General features: G+C 38.3%; 1 protein-coding gene across 8 annotated transcripts in view; it reads left to right on the top strand.

The window, feature by feature from the left end:
- The first annotated feature begins 3,272 nt into the window (after positions 1–3,272).
- rmdn2 (regulator of microtubule dynamics 2) overlaps positions 3,273–18,259 on the top strand; it is a 47,765-nt gene continuing 32,778 nt past the window's right edge. Inside the window, exons 1-4 of one of the 8 annotated variants that reach the window (XM_088609612.1) lie at positions 3,273–3,411; positions 7,726–7,791; positions 8,682–8,726; positions 9,503–9,954. In XM_088609612.1, coding sequence (XP_088465738.1) covers positions 9,512–9,954 — 443 coding nt within the window. In that variant the 5' untranslated portion in view covers positions 3,273–3,411; positions 7,726–7,791; positions 8,682–8,726; positions 9,503–9,511. Of the gene's footprint in view, positions 3,422–6,725; positions 6,906–7,000; positions 7,134–7,725; positions 7,792–8,681; positions 8,727–9,502; positions 9,955–18,259 lie in introns of those variants that run through there. The other 7 variants (XM_088609613.1, XM_088609608.1, XM_088609614.1 and 4 more) reach the window with 7 other exon arrangements.

The raw sequence follows: 18,259 nt of genomic DNA, 5'->3' as shown, positions 1-18,259 counted from the left end.
CTTCAATAAACATTTAAAAACATTTCAGATAGCAGTTATAAAACTGCTATGCATAAACAATTGGAAAAAAAACTAATCATTTTCATCTTCCACATGCGAGGAAACAATAAGAAAGGCATTCAGACTGTTAGAAAATATAGTTACAAGTTTAGAATTTAAATCATATGATGTAATTTCAGAATTTTACTGTGGGACTGCGAGATCATTTACAAAATTGTGTACAATTTGGGTCCTCATATTACAAAAAAGATTCCAGCTCAGAGTGACCACATAGTGGACATTCCCTGGTTTAAGAGTTCTGTTCTTGTACATTCAATACAAATTCTCATTATTTTTAGGAACCTTTGTACCTGTACTTTTTCAAAATCCTGTATAAGGTTGTGTCATTTGTTCTTTTTAATATTTAAAAATAAATTAAAAAAAACAGAAAACCTCCTGTTGATCACAGCACCCACAGGTTCAGCTCAGCTGTTAAAAGGACATTTACAAAGCAAAGCCTGTTCACCTTAATGTGTTGCAGGAGCAGATACAGTACATGACAGAGTTTTCATGCACTCCTTTGGTCACTGTGGTTTCTTTCACTGCATGACTTCAGTCCTTTGTAGTGGTGTAACATTTACGTAGCATTCAAGAGGGTACAGTTCATGTAAACAAATAACTGTTAATTCACATTTTACAACTGTGATAGATGGGTTGAGATTATTTTTAAGAAATAAAGCTTTAGGCTTAATTTTGATTGTCTCATGGCAAATATGAGCTACAGTATATGGGCTGAATTCTTACTGATGTTCTGATATTCCTACACTGCATGTATGTTATTAATACTTTTTTTCTTCCTGTTAGTATGGTGCCTATGCAGAACAAAGTCAAACCAATGTATTTGACAGTCTTCCCAGGCTTTTCACTCTTATTTTGGGCAGAGACAGGAAGAAGGAAGAAGATTCACTGGTATAGTCTGGGTGATTATGATGTCCAGTCTTATTTAAATATAGAAAGAGTTTATATTGTTTTGCTAAAACACTTTCTAAATTTGCAGAAACAGTTTCAGGCTAATCCCATTTCTAAGGCCCAGAGAAAACTGTTTTGCAACTCTAGCAGTCAGCACAGCTGCAGTGGGATATACAGTACAGTATTTGCATCATGAAGTGTCTTATCACTCGGCATTGACCCAGTGAGAGTAAGGACATGGCTGGCTGCCCTTCTTTTATCACTTCATCTCCTGCTGCCAAAGGAAGTCAAGGCAGTTGCTGAGGTGTTACGGAAATTATTTCTTTGAGGTACATATCCATTTTTTCCTAGCGTTAAGGGAATGGTGGCTGGGGGCTAGAAACAATAACCCATATTCTAAAAGTCAAGTGCACCAAGCTGTCGAGCGAAGAAACTGCACGTACTGTACCGAGCCATCACGCTCCTGTGGGAATACTTCCTTGCTCCCAGCACTGTTCATATGCTACATTGAATTTCACAGACATTGGTGGCACAAGTTTGCTATTTTTGTGAGATGTGTTGACAAAATAAATGTGGTAGGTAGAATGTTCTGAAGGTTTAAGTGTTCGCGTGACAGGCTGGTGTGAATCAGGTGCAGAGTAAAAACTGGAAGAAGCACTTTTGTGCATCCCATCCAATTTAAGGGAACTGCTGATTATTTTGAGAGCAGTAATGTATTTTTTTATTCTCCTGTAATTGCACTTAATAATGCTACAGCTGAATGTGGCCTTAGTTTGAATGAAATTGAAAATACACTTATTTTAAAAACAATTCTTCTCCAAACAACATGCTGTTAACAATTTAACAGGGACCTTATCCAAAGCTTTGTTAAAATGTATGTCATATGGGGCCAGCAGGGTGACACAGGGGATAACATTGTAGCTTCACAGTGGCACCCTGGTTTCAATTCCTTGGGTTCTGTCTGTGTGGAGTTTGTATGTTCTTCTTGTGTTTGTGTGGATTTCCTCTATGTGCTCCAGTTTCCTCCCACGGTCCAAAGACATACTGGTAAGCTAATTGGTTCTGTAAAATTGGCCCCAGTGTGAGTGTGCGTGTCTATATTCTGTCTGTCTGTGCCCTGTGATGGAGAGGCATCCCATCTAGGGTGTATCATCCCACCTTTGGCACAGTGCATCCCAGGATATGCTCAAGGACACAGTGATTCAGAATTGGAGAAGCATTTGTTGAAAGTGAAGATGATGACATGTCATATGCTTTAATTGTATCAACAGTTCTTATCTTATTGATTGTTCCAATTTAACAAGAACTTCCTTCTTATTTTGGCTTTCTCATGATATAAATATCCTAGTTAAAGATCTATGAATTACATCTCTTACTTATATGTAAGACAATGCTTTGTTGAAGTGACCCACAGATCTGGATGTTCTTAGTGCATGTGTGTAGTTGAAAATGTATTTTAATTTCCACTTGAACAAAGGTGTTCCATCCATGCACCTTGTAACTGCTTCATCCACTTCAGGGTCAACAGGAAGCCAGAGCTTCGACAAGCAACAGGCACAAGGCAGGATACACCCTGGACAGGATGCCAGTCCATCACGGGGCACACAAAGACACAAACTGAGACACAAAAACTCATACCAGGGGCAATTAACCTACAAATATGTCTTTGGACTGTTAGACACTGTTTGGACTGTTAGGCTACTCAGATAGCACCCCACGTCTGGAATTAACCCAGGGCCCCTGTGCTACGAGGTGGCAAGGGTAACCACTGTGCCAGTGTGCCACCCCTGAGGTGTTCCACTCAAACATATTTTTCGTTTTCAGCATCTGTTTCTGTGTGGGTTAAAATGTACTCTCCTTTGGCCTGGTTAATGTGGGAATGCAGACATACTCTGCCCAGGGGGCAAAGTACTTGCAGCTACACCTCCAACATGCTGGCCAGTCTGCGCATGGGGAGGGTGATCTTTGCAACTAAAAAAACAACTAAAATGATCAAAGAAAAGCATGACCACAGGAGAGAAAAAAACATTTTACAGGTGAAAAACATAAAGCATTAAACCATATTTCTTCTAAGACTACCTTTTGGTAATTAAAATGCTTTATGTGGTTTTACCAAAATATCCTCTTATTAAAGTATTTGTTTTGAAATTAAAATGTAAGACTATTTTTGTAAAAGACAACCAAGAGGTCCCAACACCCAGTGACGAACTATTAATAATAAGTGAGGATCTTTTCTATCTGTATTGTATGTGTGTTCAGAGGGCTCTCTGCCCTTTGTCACAGCAGTAACACCACTGCCAGCAGAAAAGCCTTGAAAGCAGACGACCATGTGGATGAAGGTTGATCAGATTATTTATTTATGATCTGTGTGAGTACGAGATAAAAACAGGTTGCTTTTGGACAGAAACTTCCAAACACAGCTCAGCAGCTGGATGTACAGCTGGAGATGGTGTAGAAATCCAGGTATGTTACAGTATGTATCTGTTTTTGATGTATTTCAGCTTTGATGAGGGGAAAACTGTTTTTTGTGTTATTTAACATACCAGATAAAAAAAAAGTACTACACCTAAGTACAAAGAGAATAAACAAGGGGAAGCTTTTCTGATACTACTGTACATGCTGAATTATTGGGAAAGGAGGTCAAATATAAATAATCTAATAGATTCCCCAATGCATCTGAACAGTCTGTAATGCATACTGTTATTAGAATAGTAAGTAGTACAGTACATAATAGTATATTATACTATTCACACAATATATCTTTACTGTAAGCAATTTTTAATTTAAAAATCCATTTAAGATTTACACACCATGCTACATAGGTTCATTAGGCTAGTGTTTCTAGAAAAATTGTTTGAAATATAATGTCAATATAGTGGAACAAAAGTAACATTCTCACAATTAAGAGGTTTTTTCCATGCTGAAGAAAACACAACTTTTCGGAGCCTTCTTCAGGTGTGATACACCTACTCGAGGTACTATACTTCTATGTAGTAACCCTTTCTCAATCTTGAAATGTTCTGATTTGCTCTTCGGTTTGTCATTATTGGAATTCTTAATCTAAAGAGCATTTTTCATCTTAAGGACCTTCCAGGAGTTAGTTTGTATTCATCCCTTAAGATCTTTTGTTGGAAATAAGGAAAGAGACAGGCCCAGAACTCACCTTATTTACACACGTGGGTGGGTCTAAACTGAAGTAGGTCTCAGGATCTTCTGGAAGCTGGCTCAGGTGTATAAAATGGCAGAGATGCAGGCTACTGTGTGGGCAAAATCGTTGGCGTTTGCAATTGCTTTATACTTTTGTGACATTAAAACAGGCTTGAGAGGAAGAAAAAAGAAAAACTGCACTACAGTGCCCCTGGTGGCAAGAGAAAAAAATTGCATAGGACTGAAAATGAGAATTTAAAGAGATTATTTCAAGATTATTCGCTTTTTATTTATTTGTAGGTCATAAAGACAGCTTTTTTAAGTTAATAAATTTTTTTAAATATCTGATTTACTTTCATATGACTTCGTCTCCTGTTAGCTCCTTGAGCCAATCCTTATTATGCCCCAAAATGTCTGTGTAACTATATAAAAACGCACTGCCGCAACACAATGGTGTGTTTAATCAAAGCGATCCACTCTTTTCAAAGGAAGGAGGATAGCCCAGCATAAAGTATGTCCCATATCCCAGCAAGTAGATGAACAGAAATGTTCAAATATCAGGTTTCTGATGCACAGACCACAGTAAATAATGGAACTGTCACTGCCTAACAATCAAGCAGGTGTGCATCCACCACTAACAGTTTACAATTTGCTGATGGGAATTTAATTCATCCTGCGGCTCCTGTGAATGTGGATGTGGAAGACAGAGAATCTCATCCAACCTCAGCAGACTCACGAATCAAATGGCGCTTCCTTAAGTCCTCCAGGGGTGTGCATATTTAGCAGACATTGTGTTGTATGCTTTTTAATATTGCAGTTATCTTATTCTCATATTTAAGCCGAACAAAATATGTCTTGTAGTCTTGTATTGACAGATGTAGTTAAATTGTTTATTTCAAATTGTTACGTTAAACAGATTAGATTAGACAGCCCTAGGATAAAAGATGACCTTAATTCAAATATCTCGATGAAGCTAAGAATGCTCAGTAGAACACAAACTTGGTTCAAGCTTACAGAACAGTTAAAATGTAATTATATAAACAAATAATAAAGAAGAGCTGGCATCCTGTGAGTTATTTTTTATACCTCAAATTGAGAAATCTATTGCAAAAACCTGACTGGTTATGAAGCTTGGAACCCTAACCTGGGCCTGGTATGTCATTGTAATTGTCTGGGACTGGGCTCAGCAGTTCAAGACAGAACGTGTCTGGTTCTTCGTGGTTTTCTTTCTCCTTCATTTTCTATTGGTTGCTTTTGTAGTCTTGGTCATGCCTCAGGTCTGTTAGGTTAGATTCCTGGCTTCAGTAAGGAAAATAAAGAGAAAACGGTACACCCCCAGGGCACTGTGAATTCATGTAAACAGTGTGGAATCTGCACAGTATTTTTTTTTTGCCGGAGTATATACAGACAATGCCAAGAAAATGATTATATGCTAGAGTACTACTCACCTTTAAATAAAATACAACATTGTCCACAGAACAAAGATGAAGAGAGAGGAAACATGAAGTACATACTGTAGTAAACCAACAGCAGAATTTTGTCACTGAATAACAGTGAACTAAAAGAACTTTAGCATATACATTTATAAATGTGTGTTGAAAGGTTTTTCTCTCATTAAAAATGCCATGAAAGCACAGTCCTCAGTGGTCTTTGTGCACAGGACAGGTTATACTGTAGATGAGGAAGACAGTATGTAAATGGAACACCAGTGGACTCTGGTGTCTCCTGTTGCAGTAAAGCTGGCTGCTGGACCACCCTCGTACCACCTGACGTACAAACAGTCAAGATCATCACTGCTCGTAGTGCTTAAGCCTCCTCTGTGGGATAGCAGGAACAGGAAGCTACTGGCAGGCAAGCAAGACTTTAGCATATGAACGGCCAGCAGAGCTTCCTCTCACTTGTAACTAACTGTTGCTCTTAAAAAGAAAGCTCATTCTAGGAGTCAGAAGAAGAATGCATTTTAATCAAGCTAAAATGATGCATTTAGTAGGAGCTGCAATATAGAAACACTAATCAATTTAGAAAAACAAAACCATCAAAATGACAACCGACTAAAACAGATGCTTAAAAATCAAACATATATCACACAGATTTAACAATCATGATGCATGATCCAGAGTCTCTATAGCCTGAATTTCACAGAGGTAAATCAGCCTGTTATTCAGAGTAGTCAGGCACAGGTTGATATTGCATGTCCTTCTGTTCTAAATCACTGAAGCACTGAAATCCCTTCAAAGATAATGTTCTTTGCTCAGGCCCACAATATCTGTGTAAGATATTATCAGTATTAGTATTGAAATGATCAATTTCCATAGAGTTGGTAACTGGTATCTCCTTTTTTTTTAAATAGATTTTTCAAAAATAGATTAGCAGGTTATGTTTTATAAATATACTCCATAAACAGTTCTGCGTTTTAACCATTGTTGAACTGTACTGTAAATAGGTTTTATATTAAGTAAGAAATCCAAGGTTACTTTGAGTATATTCAAAACTAGATGGCCACATTACCTGCAGGGCAGGTTGGGTTTCTTGGGTTTTATGAATGGGTGCACTGAACTATTCTACCCGTAGGGGCGGAGCAAAACGGTGACGTGAGAGATTAACTACTTACGATGATTGCCCTGTGCTGGAGTTCGGAACCTTGCTCCGGTTACTCAACATAGAGTTTCAGCGGAACCCTTTTTCACCGCTCCTATAGGATGGCAGGAAATATTACGGTGCAACAAAGCGAAGTGTCACACACAGGGAGTGCTGCTCTGCGAAAGGACGAGCATTGCCGTATCACCTTAACATCTTTTGGAAAAAAAACTGTAAGTTTCATTTTCAAGCAAAGTAGATTTTTTTTTGTAGTTCCTCTGTAGTGTTTTAGAGCTTGAGACTCTTGACAGAGTCTGTTTTAACTGAAGTGCTGCCCCAGTATGAGATATGACAGTACTTACCTGTTAAGATAATAAAATATCACCTGGTGGAACCAAACGATCCTGAGCGGCAGTCATGGGGCAACTCACGGACACAAACCCTGAAAGATACATTGTACTGTGCGTGTCTCTATTCGTGTCTTATGCAGCTTTGCCTCGTCTTTCAATGTATTATTTATTCTTCGTCTAGGCGTTCTTAACCTTTTATTAAACTGAAACAGATCTAATTGTTAGTGCCCACGTTTGAGTTAAGCGAAAAATAAAGAACGCATCCTCTGCCCTTAGGATCGGCATCATATCAAAGGATTCGCTCATTTCTAGGGCTTTCAGTGTGCTTGTCGTTAGGTTTGACTATTAAACTAATGGCAATTGACTACTGTAAGAAGGGATGTGTGTGTGACAGTGGGGTTAATCCCCTCGTCTGCTCTATATTAGTATGCTAATCGTGTTAAATATCCACGTGGTCTGACCTGTGATTCAAAAGGAAGAGTTGCCTTAAGCTACAGGTAGGAGCATTAGTTTGTGTCATTACATAACAAACCCCAAAACCCAAATGAAGTGCTTTGACGTTTCTAAAAAATCCTTTTGTATTTGGAGCGGCAGTTTTATTCCTGAACCCTTACTAGTTCTTTTGGTTTTAATGTTTCTCTTTCCTGTCCATGTACTTTAACAAGCAGCCCTATGTTCAAGTTTCATTACTGCTTCTTCACAGGGTCTAGATGAAGAAAATGATCACCACATAAACATCTTAGACTTCCAAATAAGTGTCCTCTTCAAGGTTGGTATTTTTCCTTTTATGTTAATAGATTTTATTTCCTGCATGTGACCACCTGCACTCGTCTACACTCAGTGTCACTCATGTCCTAATTTTAATAATGATCCTAATAATCCCCATTTACAAACTGGCTTCATAACTCTGCCATCCTCCCCAGTGATAGCTTATCTGAGGTGAGTGGAACTGGTGCGCTTTGGTTCCCATCGCAGGGGGGGTTGGTGAATGCCAACTAACACTTGAAATGTAATTCAGGTGTTGTAATACTAAATAACACTCCTCCAAAATAGAAAAGCATATACTTTTACTACCATATTTTATGTCCAACCAGTCTATCTCATGATCCACCACTGAATGTGACTGTAAAAATTTTCTACCTGAGACGATGTGTCTTTGGCAGAAGGAAACAAGAACCTCACACCTCAGTAAAACTTCATCGTGTTGTACAGTAGGTCTGTTTTACTGACAACATAGAGCAGCAGTGCAAGACCAAAGATCACTGTCCCTAGAAACACAGAGCCCTAGAGCAACAATCACTCTAATAATTTATTTACACCATAATGTGGTTTTGGAGATGTATGCTGGGGCACTTTTAGCACTAGTTGTAGCATCAGCAGTCGGTGTGAGATTTTGATGAGAGTACCTGAGCTGGAACTGGTTAGTCTAGTTTCAGGGCAGGTGGGTGTTCAGACCTTTGGAATAGTCAGATTGCATCAGCATAAAAGGAAAAATGAATCCTTGCTAATTACGATCCCCAATTGCAATTTTGTTTAAAGAACTGACTTTTATTTGCATTTTTTTTTACAAACTAAAAATTAATAACAAACTGAATTTGAAAATATATTTTATTTACAAAATGTTTGATTAAAGACAACTCATTTCACCCTTTCTTTCAGTGCCTGGGTTAGACCAGGGACAGAGAGGGATTTCAAAAGCCAAAGGTACAGTGATAGAATTATTTAAAGACTACCCATAGTCAAGTCTGTCAGGACCAATTAAAGGGATGGCGTGTTTGTCTAGTCTTTTCATACCACAAAGACCAGAGGAAGAGAGTTAAGAGAACCTTTAGGAAATTGCAACCACAGCATGCTGTTTTGTAGTATTTATAAAAAGATAACAAGCAGGCTAAAGTAATGAAACCAGTAGATTCTGTGCACACGAACCAAGAGAGATTAGGAAAAGGAGCCACTTTAAAATGACTGAATTCAAGTGCAGGCTGACCTCTTAAATGTCAGTGTTTTTAATTCAAACCTGGGCCAAGTCACTAGCTGTGACTTTCCCAGCAGTTCCGTACAATTCATTTGTTATTTTTATTACGTGCTAAAAGAGGCTATTTGCTGGTTTGGTTGCTTGTAGTTGATTGATCTGAGGCTCTTGTCCAGCCGTTTCATGAAGAACCCTTGTTTTTTTCCTTTAGCGGCAGGATTGGCCGGCTTGTTCCATACTTCCACATCTCCCTGAGTAAAGAAGTGCTGTTTTCAGCACTAAATTCATGCCTGCTTAGTTTCCATTGAGTTTCCAAACCCACATCTCGCGCAACAGTGTTACAAGGTTACAAAAGTGGGTGCTTTGTTCCTCTGCTTCCTTTAACATTGAAGTCCCAGCACAGCCCCATCTGTGGCTGTTTATTGGAGCAGTGCAGAACCCATAAGCCATGCAACAGAGGCTGAACACAGATAAGCATGATACTGACATGGAGCCTTTGTTGTGCTTGCAGAGCAGCGGGATGTCCCAGCCGGACAGTAAGACGCTGGTGCTCGGCGTGTTGGCAGGCGCGGCAGGGATGAGCCTGGCCATGGTCTGGTACAGGACCAGGAAGGCCCAGGGAGGCGCGAGCTTCCCCCCCTTCTGCCTGAGCAGTAACAACGGGCGGCACGCGCGGATAAGCCTGGAGGACGGGACCGGCGGGGCTGTGCGCGCCTTCCAGGGGAGGCAGGCGGAGACGCTGGACAAGCTGAACGCCCTCATCCTGTGCGTCTCCGAGCTGAAGGAGGAGGTGAGGAGCCTGAAGGAGGCCATCCCCAGGCTGCAGGAGCAGGTGAGGGAGGAGCTGCGCGGGAAGGCGGGGGGCCGGCGGGGGAGCCCCCTGCACAGAGCGGCCCGCAAGAAGAGAGCAGGCCCCGCCAGGGAGGAGGGCCAGAGCTCGGAGGAGGCGGAGAGCGAGGGAGGGTGAGTTCTCTTCTCCCACGCGTTTACCGCAGCACACGCCCGCTTTTATCCCGTGAAAATGCACCCGTGGCTCCATGCGGTTTGTCTTCGGGAGGTCTGCCACAAGGTCATTTGTTGAGCCAAGCAAGAACCAACCCATGGAGCTCCAGCCTTAAGCCTCTGGTACTGGCACAGGAAGGGTGCCGAGGGGCAGGGTTAAATTTCATGATTGCTGCTGCTGCTTTGCTCCGTGTATAAGAGAAAAGGAAGGTAGTGAAGGAACCTATGCCCGCTAGGAGTTAACAATTAGGCCCCCTAAAACCTTTCTTCTGTTTAGTGTGAATTCCCAGCTGGCCTAGGTTTCTTCAAGGTCTCTTGAGTGGAGGTGTAGCTCATGTATCCTACACGTGGTTTAGCAACAAGAAAGAGAACAGGGGTCTTGGCTAATTAGGGCTCAGTAAACTGCCCAAGGATGATCTATCTGCCTAACTTTCTGACCTTGTTTACAACTTGTATGGTAACAAACTGTTGCTGACCGATTATAAAAATCTATGTTTTTGGATATGGATATTTTGCTCTTCTTCAAGAATAAAAGCCTGTTGCAATCCCGTTTTATTGTAAATTGGGAAAAGGTCAGACCTAGTCTGCTAAAAAATTGCAGGCTTTTGTTGTAAGCTAGTTTGTTAGTGTAGATTCCAGTTTTCACCCAAAGAGTTTCTCAGACCTGCAGAGCATTGAAGATGGAGACTAATTAGATCCCCAGGCAGAAGGATCTCAAGCCTTAAAAGTGTCATAGCTAATGAGAAAAGGGTTCACAACACAACATCATTATCTTCACACAGCTTTGTAAGACGGAATATGAAAAAAGAATTAACAACAGCATCAAGCATATTAAGCATTTCCAGTTTTACTGTTTAATTCATCGTTATGGCTCTGTTATTGTTTGCTTTATGTACAGTATATATAGCATGTTATGAATTTTGTATAATCCATAGTGCTCAAATCCATGTTTGTATATACTTCTAAAAGTTAATGATTTATTTGATTTTGTTTAGTGTGTTTTCAGTAGCATTACATTAAGTTGTTTTTTTCTGTAACATTAAATATGGGGCTTTCAAGGTTATTTAATGTGTCTAAAGTGCTCAAAATATAAACAGTTATATGCAAGATTATGCAGTGAAAAGAAGTCAGGTCATCTGAAGGATGGCCCTTCCTACAGCAAAGTCTCCTCAGACTCGCCGTAGTAGGGCACTGGTTTGGAAATTCTGCAGTAGAGGAAGGAATGCCAGTTTACATGTATGGCATCTGTTTCCAAAACTTTAACAAAACTATCTTTGAAGGTGACTGGTTCAAAAATAGTCATAAATGAAAATAATGTTTTTTCAACTCCATTTTGAAGACTCTGAATCCCTGGAATTTAATCATTGTGGCACAGTTTTGAACTTATCGGAATGTCTTTCACAAGCCCTCTTAAACAAGACACATTGTATTCATTTGCCAAAGAAGAAATATGTAAATGTGCCTCAACATATTCTAAAACAACTGTGTTTTGTAGTGCCGACGAGGCAGCGTTTCGCACAGAATACCAAAGAGTTTTTGCAGGTAGAAACCAAATATTTTGGATGCACGCCAGACTAGAGTACTGGAAAAAAATAATGTTTTGAAATGGTGACTTTTATCATTTACTCTAGAAATACTGAGGTATTATACATTTTTATGTAATAATGTCTTCTCCATGCTTCAGTCTGGTAGTATTACAGTAAGCTACAATTGTGTATTGATGCTTACTTAGGAGTTTTTTTCTGTTCAGTTTGTTCTCTGCAAACATCATTTCTGTCATTGTCAGCAGTACCTCTGGAGCGAAATGTACTCATGTTCTTGACAGAAAGACAGCAGCATCTATACACTCAAGTGATATGAATATGTTAAGGTGAAAGGACACAAGTATGATTTAATTTGGGGTGTTTATGATGTATGGACAAGTAATGTAATTCACAATGAAATTGCTTCACCTTCATAGTACCCATTAACTGACTGTGATAATATTTCACTTAGCTTCCTGGTGTCACAAGCATGGTTCTTTAGTGCATTTTCAAAAAGAGCATTACAATACTTTTGACAGTAGGGGACCCACTCCCTCTTTCAGAAAGGTGCTGTAAACATCTTCACATTTACAATGGCTTGGATATTTATTGTTTAGGATGATCAGAATGAAGAAGAGTACAGTACATAAATTAACATTACTGTGGCCAGGACAGTGTATGGACATGCGAAATGAGACAAACAAGAGGAGGCTATCCAGCCTTCACCTGGCTCAGGTGTTTAGTTCTTCATTCTAACAAACTGGTTAGGAACATTCTGAATTTTTTAAATGTAAATCTTTCTTAAAAAAAGTTAAATGTGGCCAGGGTGATCCCAGCTTTCGAAGGACTGGGACAGGAACTGAATCTTGTCTTGGTGAAAGGCAATAACAGTAGGATTTGATTCTAACTTTTCAGATCTGTCCCTCCACAATTTTTTAAAATAGACTTACAAAGAAGAAATTAAATGGATTGTGTTATAAAAATGACTATTTCAACTGAAAAATGTTTTTTACCTTTACCAAATTCTTTTGACTTTTAACATTAAACAAGATCATGCAAAATTAATATTGTATTATTTCCCAGTTCGTCATCAGGTGCTTTAATTTGAAGTGATTACTGTACAGGCTGAGGCATTGGGAGATTAGCGGCCTCGAAGACGCCTCACATTTTAAAAACACTGTGGTTTCTGACTTTCCCTGCGGATGAAAAGTTCCCTTTTTTGCCAGTCATTAGACAGATGAACAGAGCATTAATTCTTTCTTTGGACTAGTCTCCACCTATAGTATTATCAGACTTTAAGGTGAAAGTGCCACTAGACAGGGCTGGGAAAATTGATCAGGTTCAGAATACTTTTGTTGGCTTATGACTCATTGTGTTGTATTGCATAGTGAGTTTGGACCAAACTTGTAATGTAAATTTACAAGTGGATTGTTTGATTCTTGTAAGAAGGGGGTGTTTAATATAGGATTTTGTCCCAGTGCACTTGATCACTATATGTAGTTGATTTATATAATTAGTAATTAATGCAGTAGAGTGCACTGTATTCATCTTGGCAAAGTCAAAGTCTATAATACAACACAATTTCAGCAATGAAACAAGAATTTCAGCATCAAAAGTGAAAAGTTAGGAGATGATTTTAAGAAACAAAAAACTGGACTCATGCTTTTTTGTAAATAGTAACATTTCTGGGACTAACTATCCAGCCATGGTATTGATGCTGATCGTCTGTAATTTTCTGTAACCTACTGTGTAAGCAGCCAAAGGAGTATGAGGGTCTGAATACAGTAGCTCCCTCATGTTTTTGTTATTCTTAATGTTTTTTTGTTCCATATGAATCAATTTCCTGTTGGTCTCACCCCATTTGTTATGAAAATTTCCAGAAATGTTTGCCCAGGAGAATAATGGTTAGACTGTGATTTCTGGACCTGAGTGACCCTCCATGACCACGGAATAATGGTTTTGATCTTGTCCTAAATCTTAGAAATGTAACAAACATTCATGTGAATTTTTATTAAAATCCGATAGGATAAGCTTTGTGATCGGTTCCATGCAGTATAACCCTAAGACAGCTTATTACAGGAGAAATGCCCTGGGAATCTTCATATCCCTTTCCTTAGTACTTCAATAGCATCCATAGAAACTAATCAATGCATTTGATGTGACATTAAAAAAAATAACTAGGCAGAATCTGGGATCTTGATTTAAGTCTGCATTCCTATGCAATAAATTCTAAAGCAGCTGCTATGACCTCATAAAAACAATACTAGAGGTTCTTTAAGTTTTAAAGAAGACAAGGAAGTGCACTGCAGAACAATGGTGTGAAATTCCCTCTGCAATAAATGTTGCACCAGCTTGTTCTTTTGCATGTTTTATAGAGATTGGATTTCTTTCAGACACTTTTGAGATTTACCTTGATTGACTTAGGTCTCTCATGGGCTCTATGTACATGCAGAACTGGATGAGTGCTGAAACATTAAAACTAAAAAGGAATATCAAAGCTTTAGTCCTAAATCTTTTGGCTGGACTCAATGGAGATATCAACAGTTGCCTCAGAGCATTATTAAGAAAGAAGCAGACTAAAAGATTTGGAAGGTTTAAGCCTGGAAGCACACCTGCTGTTTTGCAATTCACCACCTAAATAGCTTTGACAGGTAAATATACAGATCTAAGCAGAAATGCCGTGTCTGGGTCAAATAAGTGTTTTTCTTTAATAACTATATTTCAGATGAAACTCCTTCTGTATGTAATTTGTGAAGGGGGATAAGTATGAAAGATATAAAAAATCTACAAGTTATTTGAATATTTTTTATGTTTTATACATTTCTTTATATTTTTTCATAATATAATTTCTGATAATCTCATATGTTCTTGGTAGTTTGTGCCCAAAGTCAGCTACTGAATTGGTTGCTCAGTAGAAAATTAGTAATACAGTTGATTTCCAAAACTTTTTTAGCACCGTTTTCAACAGAGACTGAAACACCATTTGTAAAAAGAGAACTTGAAATACACAGCCAGACTCTTGGTCAGATTTATAGTCTTATGTTGCAGTTATAATGTTATGTGGTTAGTTCCAGTTTTAATATATGTCCATTATGTTCCAGTGGTGAGAATTGTATTTTTTACAGGTGAAACCTACAGTTTATGGATTGGTTCACAAACCTAGAGTTTAGCTAGGGAAAGGAGAACAGTGCGACTTGTGCTGTAAGATAATTATGTTGTACAAGTCCTGCTCTGAGTTTGGCTTTCATAGTACTGTCCACTAACCCAGCCTCAAAGAGTGGAATAGGTGGTGTGAGTGAGTGGTCATGAGATGGACATACTTCACCAGCCCCAGCCAGACGAATTCCAGGTCTGAATCCATTTGAAAACTGATAAGAGCAGTGGGACAGTTCAGTCCCTCATACCGTTACACTAATCACAACCTCAGCCAAGGAGGATGTAACTAGAAGAATGAGATTGGACTGGGCTGCACCAGGTGTTTCAGAACTTATCCTTTATTTTGGTTTCCCCAGTTTGAACACCCCCTTAATAGTGAAATAGGTACTTTTTACATAGTTTCTGTGGCTTTACCATATGCTCCCTGGTTATCTACCAAGATCTGCTTGTTTATTCCCATCATTTCTAATTGCACTTTTAAAATGGTCCCTGTTGAACATGCAAAAGCTTTTTTATATACACTTCCTTGCTGTTTCTAGTTCCACCTTGTTTCAGTCTTCCTTCAGTGTAGCTAATCTGATCCTTAATCGTTTCCTCTCTTCCTGTTGTGATTTAATTATTGTTAATACCCACAATACCTGGTATATCACCTTTAGCTCCACAAAGCACAGCTTAGGCTTTCATGAAGGTCAGTTCTGTGCCATTGCATATAGATGTCTGTAGCTTCTTCTTATAGCTATAAATCTGTCTGCTTTAACATTACTCCTGAAAGCAGAGTCCTTGTAAAGCATGTTGAATAAATTCAAATAACAGGTTTATGACAGCGCTTCTGCAGAATAACTGATACAGACGAAGCCCCAGTACAAATCTAATCCTTTTGAATATCATTGACCTTAAAACCAACTTGAATTATTTCTCAAGAGATGTATTTGTCAGGCTCAATCCTTGTTAAGCTTTAACAGTCCTGTCACTCGACAGTGTGACATTTGGTTTTGGTTATTATAGCAGAATTCTACATATTTTGTGTGGCGTAGTATTCGCTGTTTGAATCAACATTTATAGCGGGGAGGTGCAATGTTTGCAAATAATTTTGCATTTTGTCTCTCTGCACAAATCTTAGATCTATGGATATTCTATACAATATTCACTGAGAATCAATGACCAGCTTCACTGGTAAGCTTTTCCATATGTTTCAAGTCCTGTTGTTTGGTGTTGTACTGTTTGTGATCATCCTAGCACAGTGGATACTCCAGTCCAGTACATCCAATTTAATCACATACAGTATATGGAGAGGAGCTCTTTAACATACTTGTCTGTTTTGTCAAATAAATGGGATACAGCATTTCTGAGAGTGCTGCTGTAATTCTAATCATAGTGTTTTGTTGATCTCAGGTCTCTTTTAGGCTTAACTGATTTAGAAACCTGTTTCTTCTAATGAAGGTATAGACATCACTTTTTTTAGTTCATTGAACTGGCAATATAAAAGATAAGCCAAGATAACAGGAATGTTTCTATCATGTTGGCTGTGGTTAGCCCGAAGCGTGAGAGTAAGAGATGAACTGCTGTTCTTGATGTCTGCTGCATAAAATAGTCATGTTGGTGCTGTGATCTTATAAATGAAACCTTGAGGAAATATGTTTATATTTTGTGCATTCTTTTGAAAGGACTTTTATAAATTGTCATGCAACTCTCTTATTTCTTGATTCTTCAGTGTTCCAGCTATTTTGAAGAAATATAGACTCTAAATTAGATTTTTCTGCTTTATTGTATATTGAAAATGAGTGAAAGCTTTTGATTTATAAAAATAAAAAAGGACCTGTATTTTACCAGACTGCTATTTAGACAATGCAAATTATTATTATTATTATTATTATTATTATTATTATTATTATTATTATTAAGCATTCAGAATATTGGCACTGTTTTACATTCAATACTTTCAGATTGTCAGTAATCTCCATTGATTGCTTAATCTGTGTTTATGCTTAGAATTAATGTTAACAATTAGCATTTCTTGCTAGTAAGTTAACTTAAAATGAGCCTGTTGTATTTATAAAAAATGTAGACTTCAGCAGTCAGTTGCTTGCTTTTGTGAAATGTAAAAGATAATATTTAACCATGAAAGAACTTTGTAGATTTCAATAAACCTTGACTTTTGAGTAAACATCTTTCATGTTTTTCAGGTCTTCACAGATTGTGGTGTTTGTTTGTCTTCCACTGGTGTTCCTATTTTTTCAAACCAGCGGTAATTAGTGTCTGCAGATCCATTCTTTGTATATAATTTTAACAATTTGGGATTATTTTCTGTTAATCTGTCAAAAAGCACATGCAGCTCCATTTAACTGAATTGAAAAATTGAAAATGGCTGAAATGTTTACTGGATGTTTGCTTTTCATGCAAAAATAAAATGCCTCCTCATGTCTTGGAGCATAGAGCTGGGATTCTTATTTGTCTCAAAGACTTTGCCGAGAGTGTGGCTTCTGAGCCTTTCAGACGATAAAGACACTTGTCCAGAAGACGGCAATTGAACACTGGCAGATTGCCGGGGGACCATGTCGTTAACTGATCTCCCAACCTTTTCCTAGATTCTCGGTTTCTTACACAGTTTTCTCCTTGGTTGTTCTCATTATTCTGCACAACAGTGTGACCTGTAGCTTACTCGGTGCCTGTGATGCCTGTCACATACTGTATGGAGGCATATCTGTTAAGTGTAGAAATCTGCAAAATTGCCCAACGGTTCTGAAAAACAAGTATTCATTTTTGCATGACATTTTAAAATATTTTTGTAGTTTTGCAAAAGTTCTCTGTAAAGTAAAAATAGAAAACTTTAAACAGTGATTTAAATTTTTAACAGCTGATTAACCATCAGTCAGTATAGATTGGAGGGGAGTAAAAAAAACTGTCAATTGCAAATTTCAAATGTTCTCATTAGGAACTCCATAATATTGTCAGACAGAATCTCAAGGGTTTTTTTATTTAGTTTTTTCTTTAACACCTAATCACATTAGAAAACTTTGAAAACTTATTTCCTAAAGGTGTGATGTGCTTAGAAAAACCATGGAGCTCAACACCTTAAGTTACCACCATCTCTCCACCCTCTTTTTCTTGGGGAAGAACATGCTAATTCCAGTCCACTGCATAATAGCAACAAAGTAAGCTTTTGATACGAACCTCTAATTGGGAGAAAATGACATTAAGACATTCTTTCATCATTAATATTACTATCGGCTTTCTGACCCTGATCTTTAAGCTGTTGCAGAGAACTATTTTGACATGTTACTGTTGTATTATGCAGCTCGGGTGTCAGTGTAATAAGCAACTTGGATGCCCTTTTCTAAATTGCACAGTAGACCATTATAGTGAGCAGACTTGGAGTGAATAAATAAGACTTTCTGAGGAGCTGCAGAATACCCAGACATCACAAAGAGGACAAGTGCAATAAAACTGAACTCATGAAGATCCCTGACAGAAATGCTTATCTAGACCATTTTGGCCAGTCAGGTGCCTGTAGTTAAGAATAGATTCTTGTGTTCTGAGGCTTTCAGATTAAACTGGGGGTAAGACTGATGTTGAGATGGATGTTTAGT

The sequence above is a fragment of the Lepisosteus platostomus genome, chromosome 17 (assembly GCF_059453375.1).
Source record: "Lepisosteus platostomus isolate fLepPlt1 chromosome 17, fLepPlt1.hap1, whole genome shotgun sequence".
Classification (NCBI taxonomy): Eukaryota; Metazoa; Chordata; class Actinopteri; order Semionotiformes; family Lepisosteidae; genus Lepisosteus; species Lepisosteus platostomus.
This window is presented reverse-complemented; position numbering and strand designations above follow the sequence as displayed.